The 21,130-nt window shown below is 37.0% G+C and overlaps 1 protein-coding gene across 6 annotated transcripts in view; it reads right to left on the bottom strand.

Moving 5' to 3' along the window:
- triob (trio Rho guanine nucleotide exchange factor b) overlaps positions 1–21,130 on the bottom strand; it is a 219,864-nt gene that overhangs the window by 185,086 nt on the left and 13,648 nt on the right. For 5 of the 6 annotated variants that reach the window (XR_016145683.1, XM_089117483.1, XM_089117481.1 and 2 more), the window contains exon 2: positions 15,767–15,817. Coding sequence is in view for 5 of the 6 variants with exons in the window: in XM_089117483.1 (XP_088973609.1) it covers positions 15,767–15,817 (51 nt within the window). In the remaining variant the exon portion in view is untranslated. Of the gene's footprint in view, positions 1–8,499; positions 8,661–15,766; positions 15,818–21,130 lie in introns of those variants that run through there. The other variant, XM_089117484.1, reaches the window with a different exon arrangement.

Genomic DNA, 21,130 nt, shown 5'->3' with positions numbered 1-21,130 from the left:
GTGCACAGAAATATTGCAAATGCATGCATACAGTGGAGTGCAACATTCGTATGACATTTAACAATCTCATGTTTCTATCTTAACATGAGATTGTTAAATGTCAAATGTCAGAGTCCCTCCAGTAGGTGTCAGCATCTACTGTATTATTGGTCTATATTTTGAACTACGTTACCCACAAGCCTCTTCTGTTGAATGCCAGGCCATAATAAAAACATGGATCCAATGAGCAAAGGCTTGTGATGAGTTGTAAAAAGAGCAAAAAAATCAAAATCATTCAACTCACATCAAAAGCTTTATGGAAACTTGCAAGATACTGCATGGAGAGCTCATGACTGATCAAAAGAAAATATGTTGTTGTAAAAACCTTTAGTAGAGGGTATTGTGTGGAGTCAGGTGTCCATGTTCTCAATAAATAAATAAATCAATAAAATAATGAGCTGCTGTGAGCTGCATTACATGTGGGATTGAAATGGTGGCTGGCAGACAAAAACTATCTCTAGTGGTCATGGCTTCTCTTCTAAAAGAAAACTAGAGAAAACAAGAACAAAGACGTGTGTATGGAGCAAGTGCTGGTTTGTTGGTGTCTCACTAATTGTGTCACCAGGTTCTGGGCAACTATTGGTTTTTGATTTGGTGCTTTGGAATCACACTGTGCCTCAAAACTTCTGAACCTGCCAGATTTTAATCTGAGGTAAAATTCGATAACAAAGGTCATTAATCGGCTGTCGGTGAATGTGAAACTGGCGATCAAAGACTGGCCTACAGGGTCAGATTTTGTCTGAGACGGCCAAACGTATCTTGGCAAAATAAAAATAAAAAATGTACCCAGATTTAGTCACCTAAAAATCACAGTATCCCTATGATTTCTATGAAAAGGGAAACTTACCTACTTATAACACACCATACATAGGACATGAAAGAAAATTCAACACAAACAAGTTAGATACACACTTAAGAGTATATCGTTTTGTGTTAAGCTACATGATTTACTAATGATATGTGACCGCTTGACAGCTTCTACTGTCACAGTCTGCGTCTGCACCATCCTGTCTGCGTCTCCTGCACTACACTTCCCATGATCCTCTCGTCTGCACACCTGAACTCACTCCCTCATCAGCCTCCCGTTCAGCGTCCTGTTTTATCTGTTTCACCTGTTTGCACCTCAGGGTCGGCGCTATGGTGGGGCATTCGAGGGCCGTGCCCCCCCTAGCGCTCATTGATGCCCCTCCTACCACAGTTTCTAAATCATAAATCAGAGGTAGGCTATACAATACCAAATGTTTAGCAATCTATTTAAATAATACATTGTGTTTAATTTGTTGTCTAAGTGGATCTAATATGTGTTGGTGCCAAGAATTTTCACATGAAGAAATAGATATATCCAATCCGACTTTTCATTGTAAGTGCTGTAGTGGTCCAGTGGTAAAACCTTAGACTGGAGTGCTAGAGATTTTGGGTTCTAACCCACACTCGCATAATTATTTTTTTCCCCCCATCATTAAAACCGATTATGTTTATCAGTGGTTGTCAAGCAGGGACATGTTTGAGTGCATTTTACTTTGGATTTCACCGGTACGAATAGAGATTTCGCCGCAACAGATCAAGCGCGCGTCCGTGTGAAGATGTTTATTGTGGCAGCGCGAGCCACAAGAGAACACTTTATCAGCACCACAGATCGAGTCAACGAGCACTTTGATCACTTGATTTAAAAACCAACACATTTCAGCGTGCTATATCGCCTCTTATTTAACAAATGAATGCTCTGCTAGGTAACCGGATATGTTTTATTTATTTGTATTGGTACATCCGTGCCGCGAGATCGAGATGTATAAAAGTGCTGGGACAACATCGACCCTGGCAAAAAGTGGTGGGGAAATTCGCAAATAATAATTATAAATAATAATTATAATAATAAAAGGTGTTTCGTTTTTTTTTTTTTTTTTTTTTTTGCGTCAAAATATTTCTTAAACGGCAGTGCCCCCCCGCTGATGACCCAATGCCCCTCCAGTAGATCTGCTCTGGCGCCGACTCTGTTGCACCTCATTATGTCTGATTCATCTGTGTATTTAGTTCCCTCAGTTTTACTCTGTCTTTGTCGCTCGTTGTCTATTGATGTTTGGTGTTAGCCCGTGTGGCGCCTTTGTTCCTGTCTGCCTGCCTGTTTATATATATATTAAAAACCCTTGTTCTTCCCGATACTCCGGTCTCCTCGTTCCTCTGCCAGAGCCACACCGTGACATCTACAGAGTAGACAATATTTCTTCGAGCATGGTGATAAAGCCAGAAAGCCATTATCTTCCAAATTTCCAGCATTATACTGGAATAACACCCACTTACCCACAGATTATTCACTACGGGCCAATGCCGAACTTCCTTCAACTAAATATGATTTACGTTCTGTTATTACTTTCCAGCTTTCTAAAATCCAGTTTTTTCAAATACACTTCAAATATGGATTCAGTTTAGAAAGTCTTTTGGACTACAAAGTTTCAATACATTATTCCTAATTCCAATTTCCTTTAAACAACCAGGCTTTTTCACCGTCTGGAAGCTGAATACCGAACGTGGGCATGTAATGGTGTACTGTCATTTAACGGCCTGTAAGAAGAGAGGGTGTTTTGATCTTTCTTATCTCTATCTAGCAAAACTCACCTATGTAGATTTTTTTTTTTTTTTTCAGATCAGACATTTTGTGCCGAAATGTAGTCCCCAGAATACGAATTGGACAACTTTTTCAATCTTAAACCCATTGATAAAAAACATCTTATCTCGGTCATTTATAACCTAATTAATCCTTTGATTCCTGATTCGTCAAAGCTTTTAAAGGAGACTTGGGAACAAAGACCTTTATATTCTCATTTCGGATGACCAATGGTTATACATCTCAAATAGGGTACACTCTTCATCATTCTGCACCAGGTATGGTCTGATACAATGCAAGGTGATTTATCTGACAAACAGGTAAAACAGAAACGGATTTTTTTTCTTCTTTTTTCAGACAAGGATTATGCTTGTATTGGGTGTAGCCAAGCTCTGGAAGATTGCATCCACCTGTTTTGGTCATACCCTCGATGGTTTTGGTCCAATGTATTTGATACACTGGGAAATGCACTTAATGTTGAACTCAGCCCCAATACATTGCCAGCTCTTTTTCATTGATGATCGCTTTTACCACTCTGTTAGCCAGAAGGACGATTCTCCTTAAATGGAGGTGTGCTGTGCTACTTCCCCTAATCACAATAGATGGATACAAGATTTTTTTTCTAGTGATAATTTATGTTATCCTGAAAGAAAGAAAAAAAAAAAAGATTAAAAAAAATGTTATTTGATTAAAAAAAAATAATGCACTTGCTTTGTTCTTGTATAGTGATATGAACTGTTTTATACTTGATTTATGATGGTTACAGAATATATAAAATGACCTTTTATGAATGTATTTGAATAGAGCTGCATAAAAATTATTTTAGAAAGGAGGGGGGGGGGGGTTATTTCAAATAAATACAATTTCAAAAAGTCAAAACAAATGTGTTTGTAAAGCACTGTTCACAATATTCACTTTTACATGGTGTTTGAACATAAATGTGTGTTGGCAGTGTGTGAGCAAAACCACCCTAGAATTATAAAAATCCACCCAGTGTTTTTTTTTTTTTTTTTTTTTTTTTACAATCTCAATAAATAATATGCACTGTCTCAGAACGAGCTGTTCTAAGATTCAGCGCTTTGTGACGTAGAATTGAGCAAGGGGTTTGATTGACAGTCAGGCTGTGGCCTAGACCCCGCCCTCGGTGATCTGTACAGCATCCTCCCTTGTTTCAACGACAGCCGGTAATGTCTCTTGGAAACATAAGTGTTCTGTCGTGGACTCGTAGGTTAATCCTGTTGTTGTGGCTTCAAAGTTAATCCCTCAAGTGTGGATTGTCGTCTAACGTTACTGTTTGCGATCCAACGTCACCTCAACTAAGTGTATTTTAATTTTTTTGAGCAAATAGTCATTTCAGTCTGTCAGCCAATTCAACAACAAATGCGTCTAAAGTTGTTGTCGTCGTATGATGTCTGTGTATATAATTTAAACCTTGTTTGTTTGTATAGTGTGTAACCACACGTTTATAATATATTTTTTAAATATATTGTATTAAAAACTGCATATGTGTCGTTGTTCTGTACATCTCACATTTGCCACAGAAGCATCTGTATGACAAGTAATGTAAACATGACTTGACAGGTCCCTCGCATAAATGCAATTTCGCTTGTATAGCAAACTTTATCACAGAATGTGTATGTAGTTTCAAAAAATTGCACCAACGTTAGTGTTTGTGTGTCTGTGTGTGTGTGTGTGTTGCACATCCATAATTTCAAAGGGGACGTGATTACAACTCTTTAAGTACATAAATGTATCAAATAACCATACTGAGACGTACAGGTCCATTCTCATTTGTGTTTTTTCTGCCAGAGTCTCTTCGTCATCTGGGTCTGATCAGAGACTATTTATATATTCCGATTCAAACGTACGCTGAATGACAGACAAAACAGCGCATCTCTCACTCTCAGCCCTTCTGCTTAGCGACTGCCATAAGTTATGCCCTCTACAATCAAGTTACGCCCCCATCCAAAGGAAGGGCGGGGATATGTGGTCATTTGCATTTAAGGTCGTATACACCAAAACAGGTCATTTTTAAACAGGCCCTTTAATAAATTAACTGTGGGGTATTTTGAGCTGAAACTTCACAAATACATTCTGGGGACACCCAAGACAAATATTACATCTTGTAAAAAGGGGCATAATAGGTGCCCTTTAATATCTATGCATTTAGCAGATTAAAGCTGGGTGATGATATTGTTTAAAGTTTGTGACGATTCAAGCAATCAAAGGAGAGCATAGAAACATCCAACCCTATGCTTATTCGCCTGTTCTAAGCTCTTTTGTTTCCTAAGTGATATTGTCAAACAGTAATTACACCATAGAGACACAAGCACCTGTGGGTTTTCTTTGTTTGTTAAGAGAAAGAAGATGGAGGACGTGCAATAATCTTACAGAATGAGTTTCCAAAAGTATACCCAAGAAGGGCTGGTTTGGATTTAGTCTCAGTGATTTGTACCATTTTCTTTAAAAGATGGATGAATATTGACAACGTCATAAAATATTTAGAGCATGTGAGGTTGTGGGATTTCCTGAGGTAAGAATTCAAAATTGACCCACAGTTTCCTGAAGCATTCAATCCTTTTTCATGCATGGAAAGCACATGACAATTGGTTCATTGTCAAGGAATAGTTCTCACAGATAACTCCATAGCACAACTGCATGATTAAAAAAAATATGCTGATGATGGGGTGAATATTTTAGTGCATTAAATGGTTAGTTTGCCCAAAAATTAAAATTCTGTCATCAATCACTCACCCTCATGTCGTTCCAAACACGCAAGACCATCGTTTATCTTCGGAACACAAATGAAGATATGCACCAACAAAAATGTCGCTTCAATACATTAAGGTTAAACCACTGTAGTCACATGGACTATTTTAACAATGCCTTTACTACATTTCTGGGCCTTGAAGGTGGTAGCTGTCTATGGAGGGGTCAGAAAGCTCTCTGATTTCATCAAAAATATTTTCATTTGTGTTCCGAAGATGAATGAAGGTCTTATGGGTTTGGATTGACATGAGGGTGAGTAAATTAATGACTGAAATTTCATTTTGGAGTGAACTAACCCTTTAACTGTAAATCCAATATCTGAAATATAATTGTATATCAATCTAATTTCTGTTTTCCAGGTTTTTAATAAGATGCATCATTGCATTTTCACACATATAACATGCGACAGTATGTGCAGATGGATGTGCTGTGATTTGAACCGATTTGCTCTCTAGGGTATCTCAAGATTTGCCAAGACTTTGGTGCTGTTGAAAGGGAGTTGGAGTGCCTCCAAAGAAGCACCTTGACAAACAGGAGCCAAGATAAGGTTTAATTTTTCAAACATTTATTTATTTATGTTTAAAGGGAAATTTTTATGTTCTGTTACTGTTGTTTTTTTTTTAAGAAGTTGCAGAGTTTATAATATATATATATATATATATATATATATATTAGTGCTGTCAAACGATTAAAATATTTAAATGCGATTAATCACATTAATGTCATAGTTAACTCGCGATTAATCGCACATTTTTATCTATTCTAAATGTCTCTTGATTTATTTTTCCTCACAATTTTTTTTTCTTATTTAATGCTCTTATTAACATGGAAAAGTGGATCGGCTTGCTTTGTGCAAATGTTTTTATTGAAAACAACATTGGCATATACCGTTTTCAATTTCACTCAAACATTCTCAATTGGAGCAAATAATCTCTAACACAATGTAACACTGTCCATCAATAAAAGGGTGAAAGAAATACTGACGAGGTCCTGATATTGACGAGGGGGGCGGAGAATTCGCATCATCTGTGTATGTGTGTGTGTGTGTGTGCTTGGCAATCGAGTGGTATTTCAGACTGGACGTGCTGCGATGATGATAGCTCAGTTCACAACGACAAAACACACAGATCACTTTGGTCTTGTCAATTGAACCATTTGGCAACAATTTAGTAAAGTAAAGTTACCATTCAGAATCTTATTGGCATCCATTTCGGCGTCTCACGCTCGTCATCCACTCAAAACGTAACGTTAACTAACTATTTGGCTGGCTCTAAAGCCCAAACAAGTGTGTGCGGCGTGCCTGTTATTTTGTTTCCGGTCTAGCTAGATCCGCTCGCGCTTTGGTCGACGAAGAAATGAAAGCCATTGAAATGAATGGGTTTCATAGCGCAGCGCGACGCATGCCGCGTCCTGTTGCAAAAGCCTATGAAAAAAAACAAAAAAAACTACAAAGTTTGCTAGGCCAAAAAGACCGTTAAATGCGCGATAAAAAAATTGACGCCGTTAAAATGGGTTTGCGTTAACTCCCTAATATACAGTATATAAACACAATTTGTTATACTGTTTGATACTCTCTTCACATCCTGATAGCAATCAATTATAGAAGTGGTCTTAAATATTAAAACGTACAAATATCTTCTGTGAAAGTCTCAGGACCAAAAAATGGCCCAAAAGCAATGATGCGGTCTCCTACTTGTCTGTCAACATATCCAAACCTTATGTGATTGATGAAATTGATGACATCACACGTCATCAGCGCATTCCGTAAGGCTTTGTTGTACACAGACAGTCACCGAGCGCCAAAATCAAACAACAGCCGCATTTAACGGTTCCTCCTGAACCAAAACAACAAGCTTATGCTGCATTCACGCCATGTCATAACAATAATTACCATATGGCAACCACTGATGTTCTCCCAAGAACTGTTTACGTCCTCAGACTGGGATTTATGTGTTTCAACACTATCAACGACAAAATGAATCTGCAGCAGTTAGGTGGTAAAAGTCAGCGCTATGTAGGTTGTTTACGTTCATTATCATTTTAAAGCTATGTGCTTTATGTTTTGTAATTTAATACTGTGACAATCTCGTGACACTTTGCAGACTCTGCTATGTGCGTTCATGTGTTTTGAAGGAGGCGTGGCTTTGGAGACGCTTCTGAAGGGAGAGTGGGATCTCATGCTTTCAAAGCTAGCTTGCTAATTGCTACCATTCGAAATTGCCTTACCTTTAATTGATAAGTTTATGTTCTTGAAGAATCAAACAACCAGTGTATTCCTTATCAAAACAACTTGCATTAAAAGATATCAGCATTACATTCCAGAGGTTATACCCAAGATGAAATAGCCAGCCTAGTTGGCCGATATTTTGACGTCATTATTGAGTATGAGTAGTACAGCCTCCTAATTCGATTACTCCCACTCAAACTTCCTAGTTCAAAGAGAAGTATCTTAACACAGAGGAGAAAACCGAACTTGTCAAGAACCTATACGTTTCATTCTGTAAAGAAACAATAGCTTGAAATTGTATTGCTTAACTGAAAACACATGGCATAGAGAAGAGGAAATCATAGGCAAATTACTCTAACGGCCTCTTAACCACACCGCTGCATACCGTACAGGCATCTGAGGCCTGAGCCAATGAAAACACAGAAACCAGCAAGGGCACTTATAGCTCAGGGAACCGAAGGTCAGTCCATGCTCACTGTTACTCACAGCAGACTGAGCATATAGAATAATCTGGCAGATGTAAGAACTGCTAGTGTTAGATGAAAAAACTATGTATTTCCATCAAGGGGATTACATACATAAAGAGCATGAGCAAAACACTACTTTAAAGCACAACAAAACCAGCATTTTACACAAAAGAAATTCCAAATCCAATCCCATTTTTGACACTGAAACAGACTGTGAGCATGCATTCTATTTAAAAATAGGACATCATCATGGGTAATCTAAAGTGAACTCTATTAGTTAATCAATAGCATATGAGTGGCACAAATCCAAATACAATCCTTAGGCATGACGCTGTATTATGCAGTAACACAACAAACTGCACAGTCACAGCAGTTATCACAGAAACATCACTTACAAATCCCTGCAGAGAGGATCTGCAAGGCCATTATTCCTTATCCGAAGCATCCAGCTGAAATCTTCAGCCATAAACACACTCAGCTGTAGTAAGGCCAGGCTTGATGAAAGAAACCAGGGCTATAATTTCTCTGCTCCCTTCCCTTTCACTGCCATCTTCCCTTCTCATCTCCAACAGTCAATACAAGGGGCCCTGCACGCAGCTCTGTGACTGTACCCATTATGACCGCATGGTTTACCATTGGGCGAGAGCTTTTCTCAGTGGGATCTGATTGGTTAGTGAGGTGGTTGGGGGCAGGGCTGATCAGATGGGGGTGATCTGAGCACCAGAGACATGGACCCAGATGACTTGCATGGATGCTTTCAAGGAAAAGGCAGGTCTTTCTGTGAATGCTTCATTTGAATGAATGAATGAATGAATGAATGAATGAATGAATGAATGAATTCTGGGAAAGAACCAGAAAAAAAATCTCATATTCATGCTCAATTTTATAATTATATATAAATGTATAATTAAGTTAGGTATTTAACATGGTTCCAGATGCTGAACATTTTTTTTTGTGCATTATCTAATTTAATGTGATATAATAATGTAGTTATTGAAAGTTTACTGCTAAACAGCTAATAAACCGATACATACAGTACATAAATAATGCTATTACTTATTTAATTGATAGTTATTACACTGACTGACATGATGCTTATAATTTGGCCCCACCACTTTAGGAGGTAATCTATCATCATTTTGCATCAATTAACTGGAAATGTATCTGTATCACATTAGCAATGCCATTCAGAAGGAAATTCTCACCACAAAACTACAATACACTGCAAAAAAATGCCAATACAACTTCAATACACTGAACTTATTCAGGGAATAAGACAAGAAGGCTTGATATTCCACTCTAAGCACAATTCCAAGAAAACTCCTTGGAGGACAATTATATTGCCTGTTTACATTGAGTAAACAATCTAGAATTAGCCCACACTGAGCTAACTGCAGGGTGCTGTGTAAACAGCAGCCAGGGTCATTTACATAATGCTACTTCATGCATAAAGTGTCCAGTAACCCTTTCAGTAAATATCTCAGCATTTTCTATTTGCCTTAAGGAAGATTCTGGAAAACAGGAGATAGAGAGTATAGGTATATGATTGAAATCTTTGATGATGTAATGCATGAAGTCACCACAGGGTTATTCCTGGAAAGCTAACACATGTTGATAAAAGTGGGGTACTATACTAACCAACAGACAATGATAATTTGATTGAATTAGACACTGGAGAGGAACAGTTATGGTCATGCCTGAAGAAGTGTTACACATTAAATGCAATAAATTACTGCGACTACTACACTTTATATCCCTGATATGCGTTTTATATTTGTGAGAAGTGTTTAGATTTAGGATAGGGGTAGGGTTAAGTGTTCAAGCATATCTATTCAAAATATAAATATATATAAGAATAATTTATATATTTACAAATGCAATCAATTGAACGAATTGTTCATAAATATATTGTAATATTTTGTTGTACTGTAAAATAAGAATTCTAAAATAGGGAAAAAATGATATTTAATAGTAAAACACTAAAACTGTAAAAATACTAATATTTACTTGAAAATGTAATTGAAAATTGAAAATGAAAAACCGGTTAGTAATTACAGGTTGTTCCAACCCCATAAGACTTCATCGTTCATCTTCAGAACACAAATTAAGATATTTTTGATGAAATCTGAGAGCTGGATCACTCCTCCATAGGCTTCTTAAGGGATTGAAACTTGCCAGCCCAGAAAAGTTATTAAAGACATTGTAAAATTAGTCCAAGTGACCACAGTGGCTCAATCTTAAGTTTATCAAGTGACGAGAATACGTTATTATTATATTATTATATCGAGCATATCGTTATTTTTGTTTGTTTTTTTTGCGCACAAAAGGTATTCTCAGCGCTTGGTAAACTTTGTTTTTTTTTTTTTTGCGCACAAAAATATTCTTGGCGCTTGATAAACTTAGATTGAGCCACTGTAGTCACTTGGACTATTATAACAATGTCTTTAATAACTTTTCTGGGCCGCCAAGTTTAAAGGAGTAGTTCACTTTTCAAAAAACTTTCTTCAGTCGAAAAGAAATTAAGCTTTTCGATGAAAACATTCCAGCGTTTTTCTCCATATAATGCACTTCAGGCTTTAAACGATTCCAGACGATGAATAAGGGTCTTATTAAGCGAAACGATCGCTCATTTAATGAATAAATAACAAAGTTTAAGTTTTAAGCCTTGCTCTGCTCTGTGATGCACGTTCGTGACTCTCCTGTTCGAACTCGTTCATCAAAATTAACACATCTTTTTGTGAGTCAATTGATTCGTAGACTAAACAAGAGAGTCAATAAACAGGAGAGTCACAAACGAGCGTTACAGAACAGAGCAAGGCGAGCATTTGAGCTTATAAAACTTGTTGTTATTTATTTATTAAATGAGCGATCATTTCGCTTGATAAGACCCTTATCCATCGTCTAAAATCGTATAAAGCCCTTTCAACAGTTTGCAGTTTGTACTGAAAGTGTTTTTTGGACCTTGAACCGTTTGGTTCCCACTAAAGTGCATTATATGGAGAAAAATGCTGGAATGTTTTCATCAAAAACCTTAATTTCTTTTCGACTGAAGAAAGAATGACATCTTGGATGACATGGGGGTGAGTAAATTATCAGCAAATGTTTGTTTTTTTTGTTTTTTGAAAGTGAACTACTCCTTTAAATCCCTTAGAAGCCTCTGGAGGAGTGATCCGCCTTCAGATTTCATCAAAAATATCTTAATTTGTGTTATGAAGATGAAAAAAAAATTCTTACGGGGTTGGAACAACATGAGGGTGAGTATAATTACTGACAAAATTTTAATTATCCCTTTATTTTTATTTATTTTTTCAACCATTAAAGGGTTAGTTCACCCAAAAATGAAAATTCTGTCAGTATTTACTCACCCTCATGTTGTTCCAACCCCGTAAGACCTTCGTTCATCTTCGGAACACAAATTAAGATATTTAGGATATTAAAATCGCTCCTGCATACAGTCCATAGGCTTCTTGAGGGACTGGCTCTTGCTGTCCTCGAAAAGTAATTGAAGACATCGTTAAAATAGTCCAAGTGACTACAGGGGCTCAATCTTAAGTTTATCAAACGACGAGAACACTTTTGTGCGCAAAAAAACAACAAAAATAACGACTTTATTTCAACTATTCACTTCCTTCTCCATAAGCCTATAGTCCGTTAACGTAGTGTGATTGCGTAGAGCTACGTCACACGTAGGCTCACTATTGGTCGAAGCTGGTCATGTGTGTGTGATGCGTGTGACGTACAATAACAGAAGCTTACGCTATTAAAATAGTTAGCTGACTCGTGCAGAGGGAGAAATAAACGAATAGTTGAAATAAAGTCGTTATTTTTGTTGTTTTTTTGCGCACAAAAGTGTTCTCGTCGTTTGATAAACTTAAGATTGAGCCCCTGTAGTCACTTGGACTATTTTAACGATGTCTTTTATGACTTTTCGGGGACGGCAAGAGCCAGTCCCTCAGATGGACTGTATGCAGGAGCGATTTTAATATCTTAAATATCTTAATTCGTTTTCCGAAGATGAACGAAGGTCTTACGGGGTTGGAACAACATGAGGGTGAGTAAATACTGACAGAATTTTCATTTTTGGGTGAACTAACCCTTTAAAACATTGAGCTTTTATTTTGACAGGTTACTAGCAAATGCTGCTCATTTCAGAGAGAAACTTGGCACTTTGCATGCAGACAGCTTGCGGTTCGGTGATACACTGGATTATGGGCTGCACACTTGTGGAATGGATGAACAGTACCACCCTTGAGCCGGGAGCACATTTATTTTTGGATTAAATTGCAATTCTACAGCTGTGAATATTTTCCCATTAGGCTTATAAACCATTATTACTTAGCACCTTTAACCACAGTAAAATGAATGTAATGCAAAGCATCATCACATTTTTTTTTTCTTGAGGTTCAATCTGTTTTGTTTGGTCATCTCTATTGATAATAGCTAAGAACTGCCAAAAAACATAAATGTGAAATTGTATGCATATGTTGACACTGTGAACCCTCTCATTTTGACAAGTTGAAATCTATTTAAGGAAAAATAGTCAATAATGATTTTTTTATGAAGTACAAATATATCGCACACCTCATCTATTTCCCTTTCTCTAAATACTCTACAGTAGAGTTTAGTGTTGATTAAAGGTGTTTTCACACTTGAGTCCTCTGTAAATCAACCAAACTAAGTGGCCCAAGAAGTGAAGCAAGGGAAAATGTACCCAGTCTCTTTACATTCACACTGTCCCTGTCCCTTAAAGTCCCCGTCAAATCAAAATTGAACCTATTTACTTTGTTAGCGCATATTACTAGTCTTGTGGTGAACAATTAATCCGTGCAAGTAAAAATATATTTAAAAAATGTTTTACCTTGGTAATCTTTAATCAAAATCTGAAAAGTTACTTCCGGTCTGGAACGGTTTCTTTTTCTGATGACGTAGGCTTCACAGTTTGGGTGGGGAAACGCTTAACCACTCCCCTCAAACCGTTAGTTTGCTATGAGCGAGAGATGGAGAAGAGGAGCTCTAGAGTAAAACCCTGCCCTCTGATCAATATTCCGTTTCACTTGGAAACACGTCACAGCACTGGAGAAAAATCGTTTGCAACTTCCGGTTCACGGGGACTTTAAAGAGGATCTACTTAAGTAGGAATGTGGTCTCATACCTCTTTGTGTTCATACTTTTGCTGCTTGTATCTAAACCACTTCGGTGTTTGACGGCTGACCCTATATCCTTCAAAATTCGACTGATTAAATGTGAAAGTACCATGGGCTCTCCTCACCTGAACCATCTGGGGAAAAAGAATAAACTGAAGGAACCATTGTTATTTTCTGCTTCAGACTGGAAATTCCCATGATCTTATCGGTTTCATACACTGTTTATTCATTCCCTTCTGACTCTTTCCAAATCTGAAAGATCCTATTTTTTAATTAGTCAAAGAGTTTTCCTTTAAAAAGAAAAATAAACTGAAAGCTTTGTGGTCCAACAATAGTTCTAAACAGCATCTGAAAATGTTACCTTTTGGTTATTATGGCCCCATTTCAGAGGCAACCTGAAAAATAGTTCACTTAGACTGGGTCAGCTATTTATAAATGCTGTTGAGAAGAAGATCTAGTCGGTGTGGACAAGTGTGCTGGTCAGTTCTTGTTCTTTATACTTTACTGCTCTTTACAGCACATCTAGCTAACAGTTAACAACAAAACCTGCACATTTTACCTTTAACTGAACACTTGTCCTCATATAAACAGAAAGTACCTTGCTTTTGGCACATTCAACCATTCAGAAATGTTCTAACCTCAGAAAAAAGTATTTTGTGCTAACTTCCTAACCCTTCAAAATGCTTTATATGTCAAACGAAGTGACCTTCAAAGTTCTTTTAAAACATCAACACATCATTGTATGAAAGACTTAAACCTGCTTGAAAGCTGGTTTGGACAGAAGCTCGCCAGAATGTGTGTGTCCATCTATCTGAAAGAAGTGTTTTAAGATTTGGGGTACTAAAAGAATCCTTGGAGCCTTCAAGATTGCTCTACTGGCCAGCTCTATGGTGGGACTGATTGGTGGTGATGAGCATGTCGAGGACTTTGGCAGACAGCATAAAGACATCCCCTGGAGATGGCCATTGTGCGAGTGACTCCCTCCGGATCTGAAAACATACCAGATTCCGGCAGATCTCAGCATGGGTCTAATACACTTCAATCTCCAATTAGAGAAAGAGCAATCTACTGCTGGGAACAGGGCAGAGCTCACTTTCCTACAATCAGAAAACCTAAAACTTTATTTGCTAGGTTTTATATTTCAAAATGATTCCTCGTGCGTTGGTTCCTTGTGTTATTAGTTAATGACTTTAGCAGAAACATTCAAAATACTACATCGATTCAGATTTGTTCTGAAGTTATTACTGTCGTTTTGAGAGAGTTGATTATGAAAGACTCAGCTTGAAATGAATAACAAGCTGGGGTCCCATATGAAAGGTGCCGTAGGGGATGAACGTGAGAAACAACGAAATGTCCTACACCCTCAGATATTTTTAGACATGCTTATTGAACTGATTTAGATCATTGCCGCTCACAAAAATTTTCCATGCACCTTGAGCATCAATGAAATCAAGAGCATCACTCAGCATGGAGAATTCTACACAAACCTCAGCAATTTATTCTTGAAATATTAGAAGTTTCGTATTTTGTTTTGTGTTACATTCAGAAGTGACCCACAACATGGCAAGAAAATAATGTCATGCTAGAAAAATTAAAATGATTTAATAAGGCACCAGTCTACAATAAAGGCAGACAACCAGATATCAACAGTGTCGACTGGCTACGGAAGATATTACCTTGGGACGAGCAAATGTTTAACTAATATTAGACATAACTGGGTCAAGTATAGTTACTTCCCAAATGTGTCATAGAACGTCCTGACTGCCTGATTTAAAAAAATAAAATAAAAAAAATATATATATATAAATATATATATATATATAAAGATTTGATTTCCAAGAAAGTGTTCAATCTATGCAGAAGTAATGCATAAACATGATTTTTAGTATGGTAAAATAATCTAGTTCAACGATATCAGTCTCAATTTAGCTATAAATGAATAGATTAAACCAGCCGAAAGAAAAACGTGGAATCAGCTCAGTAGTGTTGAAAACGCTAGAACAGTTATCTTAACCGAATGAACCTTAGATAAAAGACGATATTTCATATTCTTGCAGGTGAACATTGATTTCAAGTCTTAATGCATGATGCGCAACAACCTCATATAAATGACAATTAATTACATTCAAAATCATCAAAAACTTAACCAATGCTATAATAGCTAAAAGGATACTTATGATTTGAGGACTTAAATTATAGGCCAAACTTGAATAAATGAGCTCGGACACAACAGACACAATATACCCATAAACCTTGTGGCACAATAACAGAAAAAAAAGACTAAAGGTTAATATCAAACATTTAACCCATATATATTTCAAAGACCAGGCTTAACGTAGTCCCAGACTAAAACACATATCTGAGCTGTTTTAAATGAAAGCAACTTGCACTGACATATCATAAAATTTTTGTTTTTTTCTAGGGCACGTTTATAAAAGCAACTTAAATGTCCTAACTGAACTAGGGTCTTAATCAAAACCCTGTATAGAGGCCTTAGTAATGTAGCTCTGTTACTTACCTGTGTGACTGGGTAACTCAAGCTTGGGTTCACATTTTGGGAGAGAGCATTCTGAAAATACAGAGACAAAGAGTAAGAGGAAGAGGTTAGATAAAGTACACACTCAATCTTTTGACACTTTAAGTTTCACACTTTTTTGAAGACTTTTTACATCATGATACATACAGTACTGTCTAGCACAGAATGAAAGAACAATTCACATTGCATAAGTGTGTCAGATAAAGAGGAATGATCAGAAGTTTGAAAACCATGAAGCATAGCTAAATTTAATATTCAAAGTTTGCTTTAAATATATTTTGATTTGAATAATCTGACTGAAACTATCTTAAGTAAATTCATGCAGTATTACAGGGTTGAGGTAAAGGGTTGAGGGATTAGGCAAGGAGTCAAGGACGCAGATTTTAGGCTTTTTATTAACCCCTTAAAGGGATACTTCACCTCTGGAAAGATGAATGTGTATTTAAAATGGGTCATTTATGTAGAATAAATGTGATATTATTTTTGAATCTGGAGCTTTCTAGACTGAGAAAAGGCAGAAAATGTATTTTTGGCTTATGTGGATAAAAGAAAACAACTCCCAGAATGCACTTGCTTCGCTGCCCTGGGAGGCCACGCCAACCGGTAATAGAGCAACAGTAGTTAAACAGTAGTTAAAGATCGCCCAAAATGTCTGGGTTTTGGCTTTTGCGTTCTACAGTCGCCATTCATTATGTTTACTGTGGCAAACAGGACATGGCTAGGGCCGTGTGGAGAACGACGTGAGGCTTAGCTTAGCTTCCAAAAAAAAGATGGCTGACACTATGTGTACATTCTGTGAGTGAGATCCCACCCTCTATGGGCGGGTTGAGAACATGCAGGACAGCTCCTACTACTGACTGCATTCTTTAGCCTTTGGCCAAAAATCCTCTGATGATGCAAAATGACATTTTTTTTTCCAGACAAAAAATATATAATCTTGTCTCAGGGGAATATGAGGGTGGAAAGCATGGTAATTCGAAAATACCACAGGTTTCCTAAAAATACAAAGCTTAATGCTAAATCCTGAAGTATCCCTTTAACTGTCACCCTTTTTGAGAATGGATTTGAAAATGAACTATCCAAACCTAAATGGTTGGAATTCAAAAATGCTTTGGACTAAGACCTAATTTTAGTCTTGTTTTAAAGAGATTAGCAGATTATTGCATGAAGCTAAAGCACTTTTAAATTATTAAAATTTACTGTAAATCAAATGTACCCATTTTTTCTATCTATAAATAATGCAATATGTTTAACCAAGTTCTGTTCCAAATTTGAAGTTGATATCACAAAAATTCAAGTTCCTATGAGATTTTGTTTAGGCGTAATACCAAAAATAGCCACTGACAAATTAATACATTTCTGTCCAAATATGACTTCTATCACAAAATATGAAACATTGAGACTCAGACCTCTCCAATGATATGAGTTTTGTCAAGAGTAGAAAAAGTTTTGATTATAAACTATGAAACAAGCCCACTAAAAGAATTCAAAGTACCTTTTCTTATGGTACCTCATTTAAAATAATTAGTAAAATATATGATGTAAACAAGGAAATAAAAAAGATAATATTATATTTTAGAGGATAATATGGACAAATACTACAATATATGTTTTACTATGAACCTTTAGCATGAAAACGAGTTTCAATGATTAAAAGTGTGAGCATTGACTTTTTGTGACAAAGGTCAGATCTCCTGTTATGATGTAGATTTTCTGAGGTGCACTCTTGTCATAAATTAATCTATTACTGTAAATATCTATTTAGGAGTCTTAGACCTTTCCAAATGATATATAGTTTGCCATGATAAGATTAAGATTTAATTGTAATATAGTGAAGTAAATGTAGGCATCTCACTGGACAGTGACAGTTAACAAGAGCATATGGCCAGCGAACACGATCACAAGCCATGTGCTCAAACAAAACAAGAAACGAACTCGCAGCTAATGAAAGTAGTCATAAGCCGCATGTTCATACAATACATAACACACGGTGCGTGTGACACAACAGAAGAAAACGAGAAAGGACGCGGCTGATGAAAACACAAACTAGGTGCTACACAGAACACAACAACACACGCGGACAGAAAAGCGGACCGATCAAACACAAAACCGCATGCTCACACAATTGCTCATCTTGTGTGTTCACAACAGAAGACAAACACACGGAGCAAGAATGTCCGAATCCCGACAAAAAACCCCACAAAACCAAACTAGACCGGGATCCTAACACCACGCTCCGCACACAAAACAACTCACATGGACAGAAGCACACATGGCCCAAACAAACTCGAAACCACATGCTCACCATGACAAAACAGCTCTGTCACCAAATCAAGAAAAGAACAGAGCCCTGTCATCTTGTCACGTCCCCATATTATTTAAATGCATTGGATAAGACATTAAAGAGTTTATAAAGATAGAAATCATATGACTTATTTTTCTTTAATCACAATATCAGATTGAAGTGATCAGAAGTGAAAATAAGGGTGAATTTGGATTTGCTTGAGCAGATTTGGCACGTCCACAAGAAATTACTTCAAAAATAATAAATCTAACAATTAATTAAGAAATAATCCATATTCTATTCCATATAGAACAATACAAACATGTTAAAGTATTAGCAGTTATATAATTACGTGATGTTACTAGCCACTCAGCATTTTTACTGGCCACAAATTTACCAATACCATGAGGAAAAACTGCCATATATATTTTCTTTTTTAATACTTTCTCATAATTTGGCAGCAGGTATATATAATGCTACTGTCACTTTGAGTCACAGAGCTGACTCACAGATCCATTGTACTGGCACGTTTTGTTTCTGTTTCAACTGTTTATGTTCACTTACAAACATAACTGACTGTGATATTCTGTGTGTGTTTGACTATTTAAGCCAAATAAGCAGTAAAAAAGAACTCAATTTATTACTGAGCGTGCTTTAAGTAACGGCTGAAGGGCATTGTTAGGCATGGCGTGAAGCGGAGTGCCTGCAACCCCTTCAGCCGTTACTTATTCACGATATAGCACTTGCTCAAGTACCTTATTGCTTTTATAAAATGGTTACCACACAAAAACAATATTAAAGTTAAAAAAATGTGTATTAGTGCAATTTTTATGAAGTAAAATCACTAAAAGGCTTCCTTCCGCAAGAAAAAAAATAAATAAATAGTCCCTGACCGTGAACAGCAACAGCGTTCCAATGTGTAATAAATATGAAAGCTCAAATAAAAACAACATAGGAACTGCAGTGTTTGTTACGCAGTGATAAATAGAACCGTTGCGTGAAGTGGTCATAGCTGTGTTCAGAATCAAGGATTGGAACTAACCGTTTTATAATATGAAATAAATGTTTTGATAAAATGATTATTATCAAATAGTATCAGAATAAACCTAAGAGATGACACCTTCAGGCTAAGTCTCAACACCTCACTGAGCAATGGAAAACTTCAGCTCTATTTCCATTCTGCTTTCCTCCACCCTGTTAATCTCTATCTTCAATCCTGTTATCTTAATTGGATTTTTTAAACAAGTTAATTATTGTGTTTACTTAAACACATTAACATGTCAAGTTAGGCATTCACACATGAATGAGGTTTAACCATTGCAAGTGTTTGCCCAGATAAAACACCCCGGCATGTGTGTGCTTCAGGCTGCCGCTATCATTTAGCATGGTCTCTTGTCTATTGAGTAACCTGCTGAGAGACCAAGTGATATGATCTGAGTGTAAAGAGTTGACCCCCTGATATAACCAAAATCCTGAGGACTGAGGCTCACTGATAAGACCTCACTCAATCCCTACCCATCCTCACTGACACTGCATCAGATCTCTTGGCCTTTACCCTAACCTCAATATTACATGGCAGTAATATTGTCAGTACTGATCTGGGTGAAGTTCTTGACCAGGTAAGGGTTATATAGCAATAGCTGTGTTTAAACAGACCCTAATAATCTAATTGCAATCGGATTAGTAGCACAGAAATAGAAAAGATAGAAAAGTCACATGTAGCCATGTCAATATAGAAATGAATTGGCCAATTCCGATTAAAATCTAATTCAGATTGTATTGGGGGGAAGGGCTAGCCTGGATGCCAGCCCGAACTCCACCCACAAATTTTTTTGGTCGGGAAGTTCGGTCTGGACTCGATTGAGGAGAAATTATGATGAGTCAAAAAAAGATCGGGCCAATTAAATTGCCAAGGCGGGCTTTATACGATGATGGACAGATGATCTGCAAGGACGTAATCATCACGTCACCAAAGAGCGCTTAACTGGTTTCCCTCAAAGATGACTGCAGCTGGAGAATTGAGATGTATAGATTCCGCTGTTGCGTCTATTTTGAAATATATCGACAGCGCATTAATTTTAATAGACAAACAGAAAACTGCAATTAAGGCATTTGTCGATCGGAAAGATATTTTTGCCGTCCTTCCTACATGATTCGGCAAAAGTGTAACTTATCAGCTGGCTCTGACGGACGAAATGAAAAGCCAGTTGGTTTCTCCTTTGGTCGCACTCATGAAGGACCAAGTAAAAGAAGTAACACTCGTTATTTAACTTCTAAAGTAAGTAAGTTCTGTAGTTGACAACTGTATGCAAAGTACTTGACTAACTGCGTTGCTCTGGTTGGTTGTAGGTTTACCGACTATCCAATTGAGTGCAGAGTTTTTTTGTTTGTTTGGTTTTTTTTTTTTCTTTTTTCCTGGTTCGGTTAAGACACGTCTCATAATCAAAGCCCTATGGAGCAGTTTCAGACTCAAATTCCGACAAGAATATGAGTATGACGAAGTCAGGCTAGGGAAGGGCACATTTTTTTTTCTAATCCGTTCCAACAGGACATGTAAACACTTGATCGGATTGAATACTGAAAGTGCATATGTTTATTGTTATTTACTTATAATAATAAAACACAATTTAAGTAATAGTGTGCTTTGTCAAATCTTGCAATATTACTAACCGGTGTATTGCAAGTAAATAACAGTGAAAATATGCAAACACAGTAGCCTGACTTCGTCATACTCATATTCAAGAGAGAATATGAGTCTGAATCTCCTCCGTTGGGCGTGTCGTAACCGAACCAGGAAAAAAAAAAAAAAAAAAAACCTCTGCACTCAATTGGATATTCGGTAGACCTACAACCAATCAGAGCAACGCAGTAAGTCAACTCCTTTGCATAGCGCAGTTTTCAAATACAGAACGTAGAATGTAGTCACATAGCCAGAACGTAGAACGTACAGAACTTTATTTATTTTAGAAGTTAAATAACGAGTGTTGCTTCTTTTACTTACTTCTCCATGAGTGCCACCAAAGGAGAAACCACAACGACCACAGGCTTTTCATTACGTCCCA

The sequence above is a fragment of the Pimephales promelas genome, chromosome 12 (assembly GCF_988280905.1).
Source record: "Pimephales promelas chromosome 12, fPimPro1.hap1.1, whole genome shotgun sequence".
Classification (NCBI taxonomy): Eukaryota; Metazoa; Chordata; class Actinopteri; order Cypriniformes; family Leuciscidae; genus Pimephales; species Pimephales promelas.
Note: the sequence above shows the minus strand (reverse complement) of the source record. Positions and strands in the feature narration are given on the sequence as shown.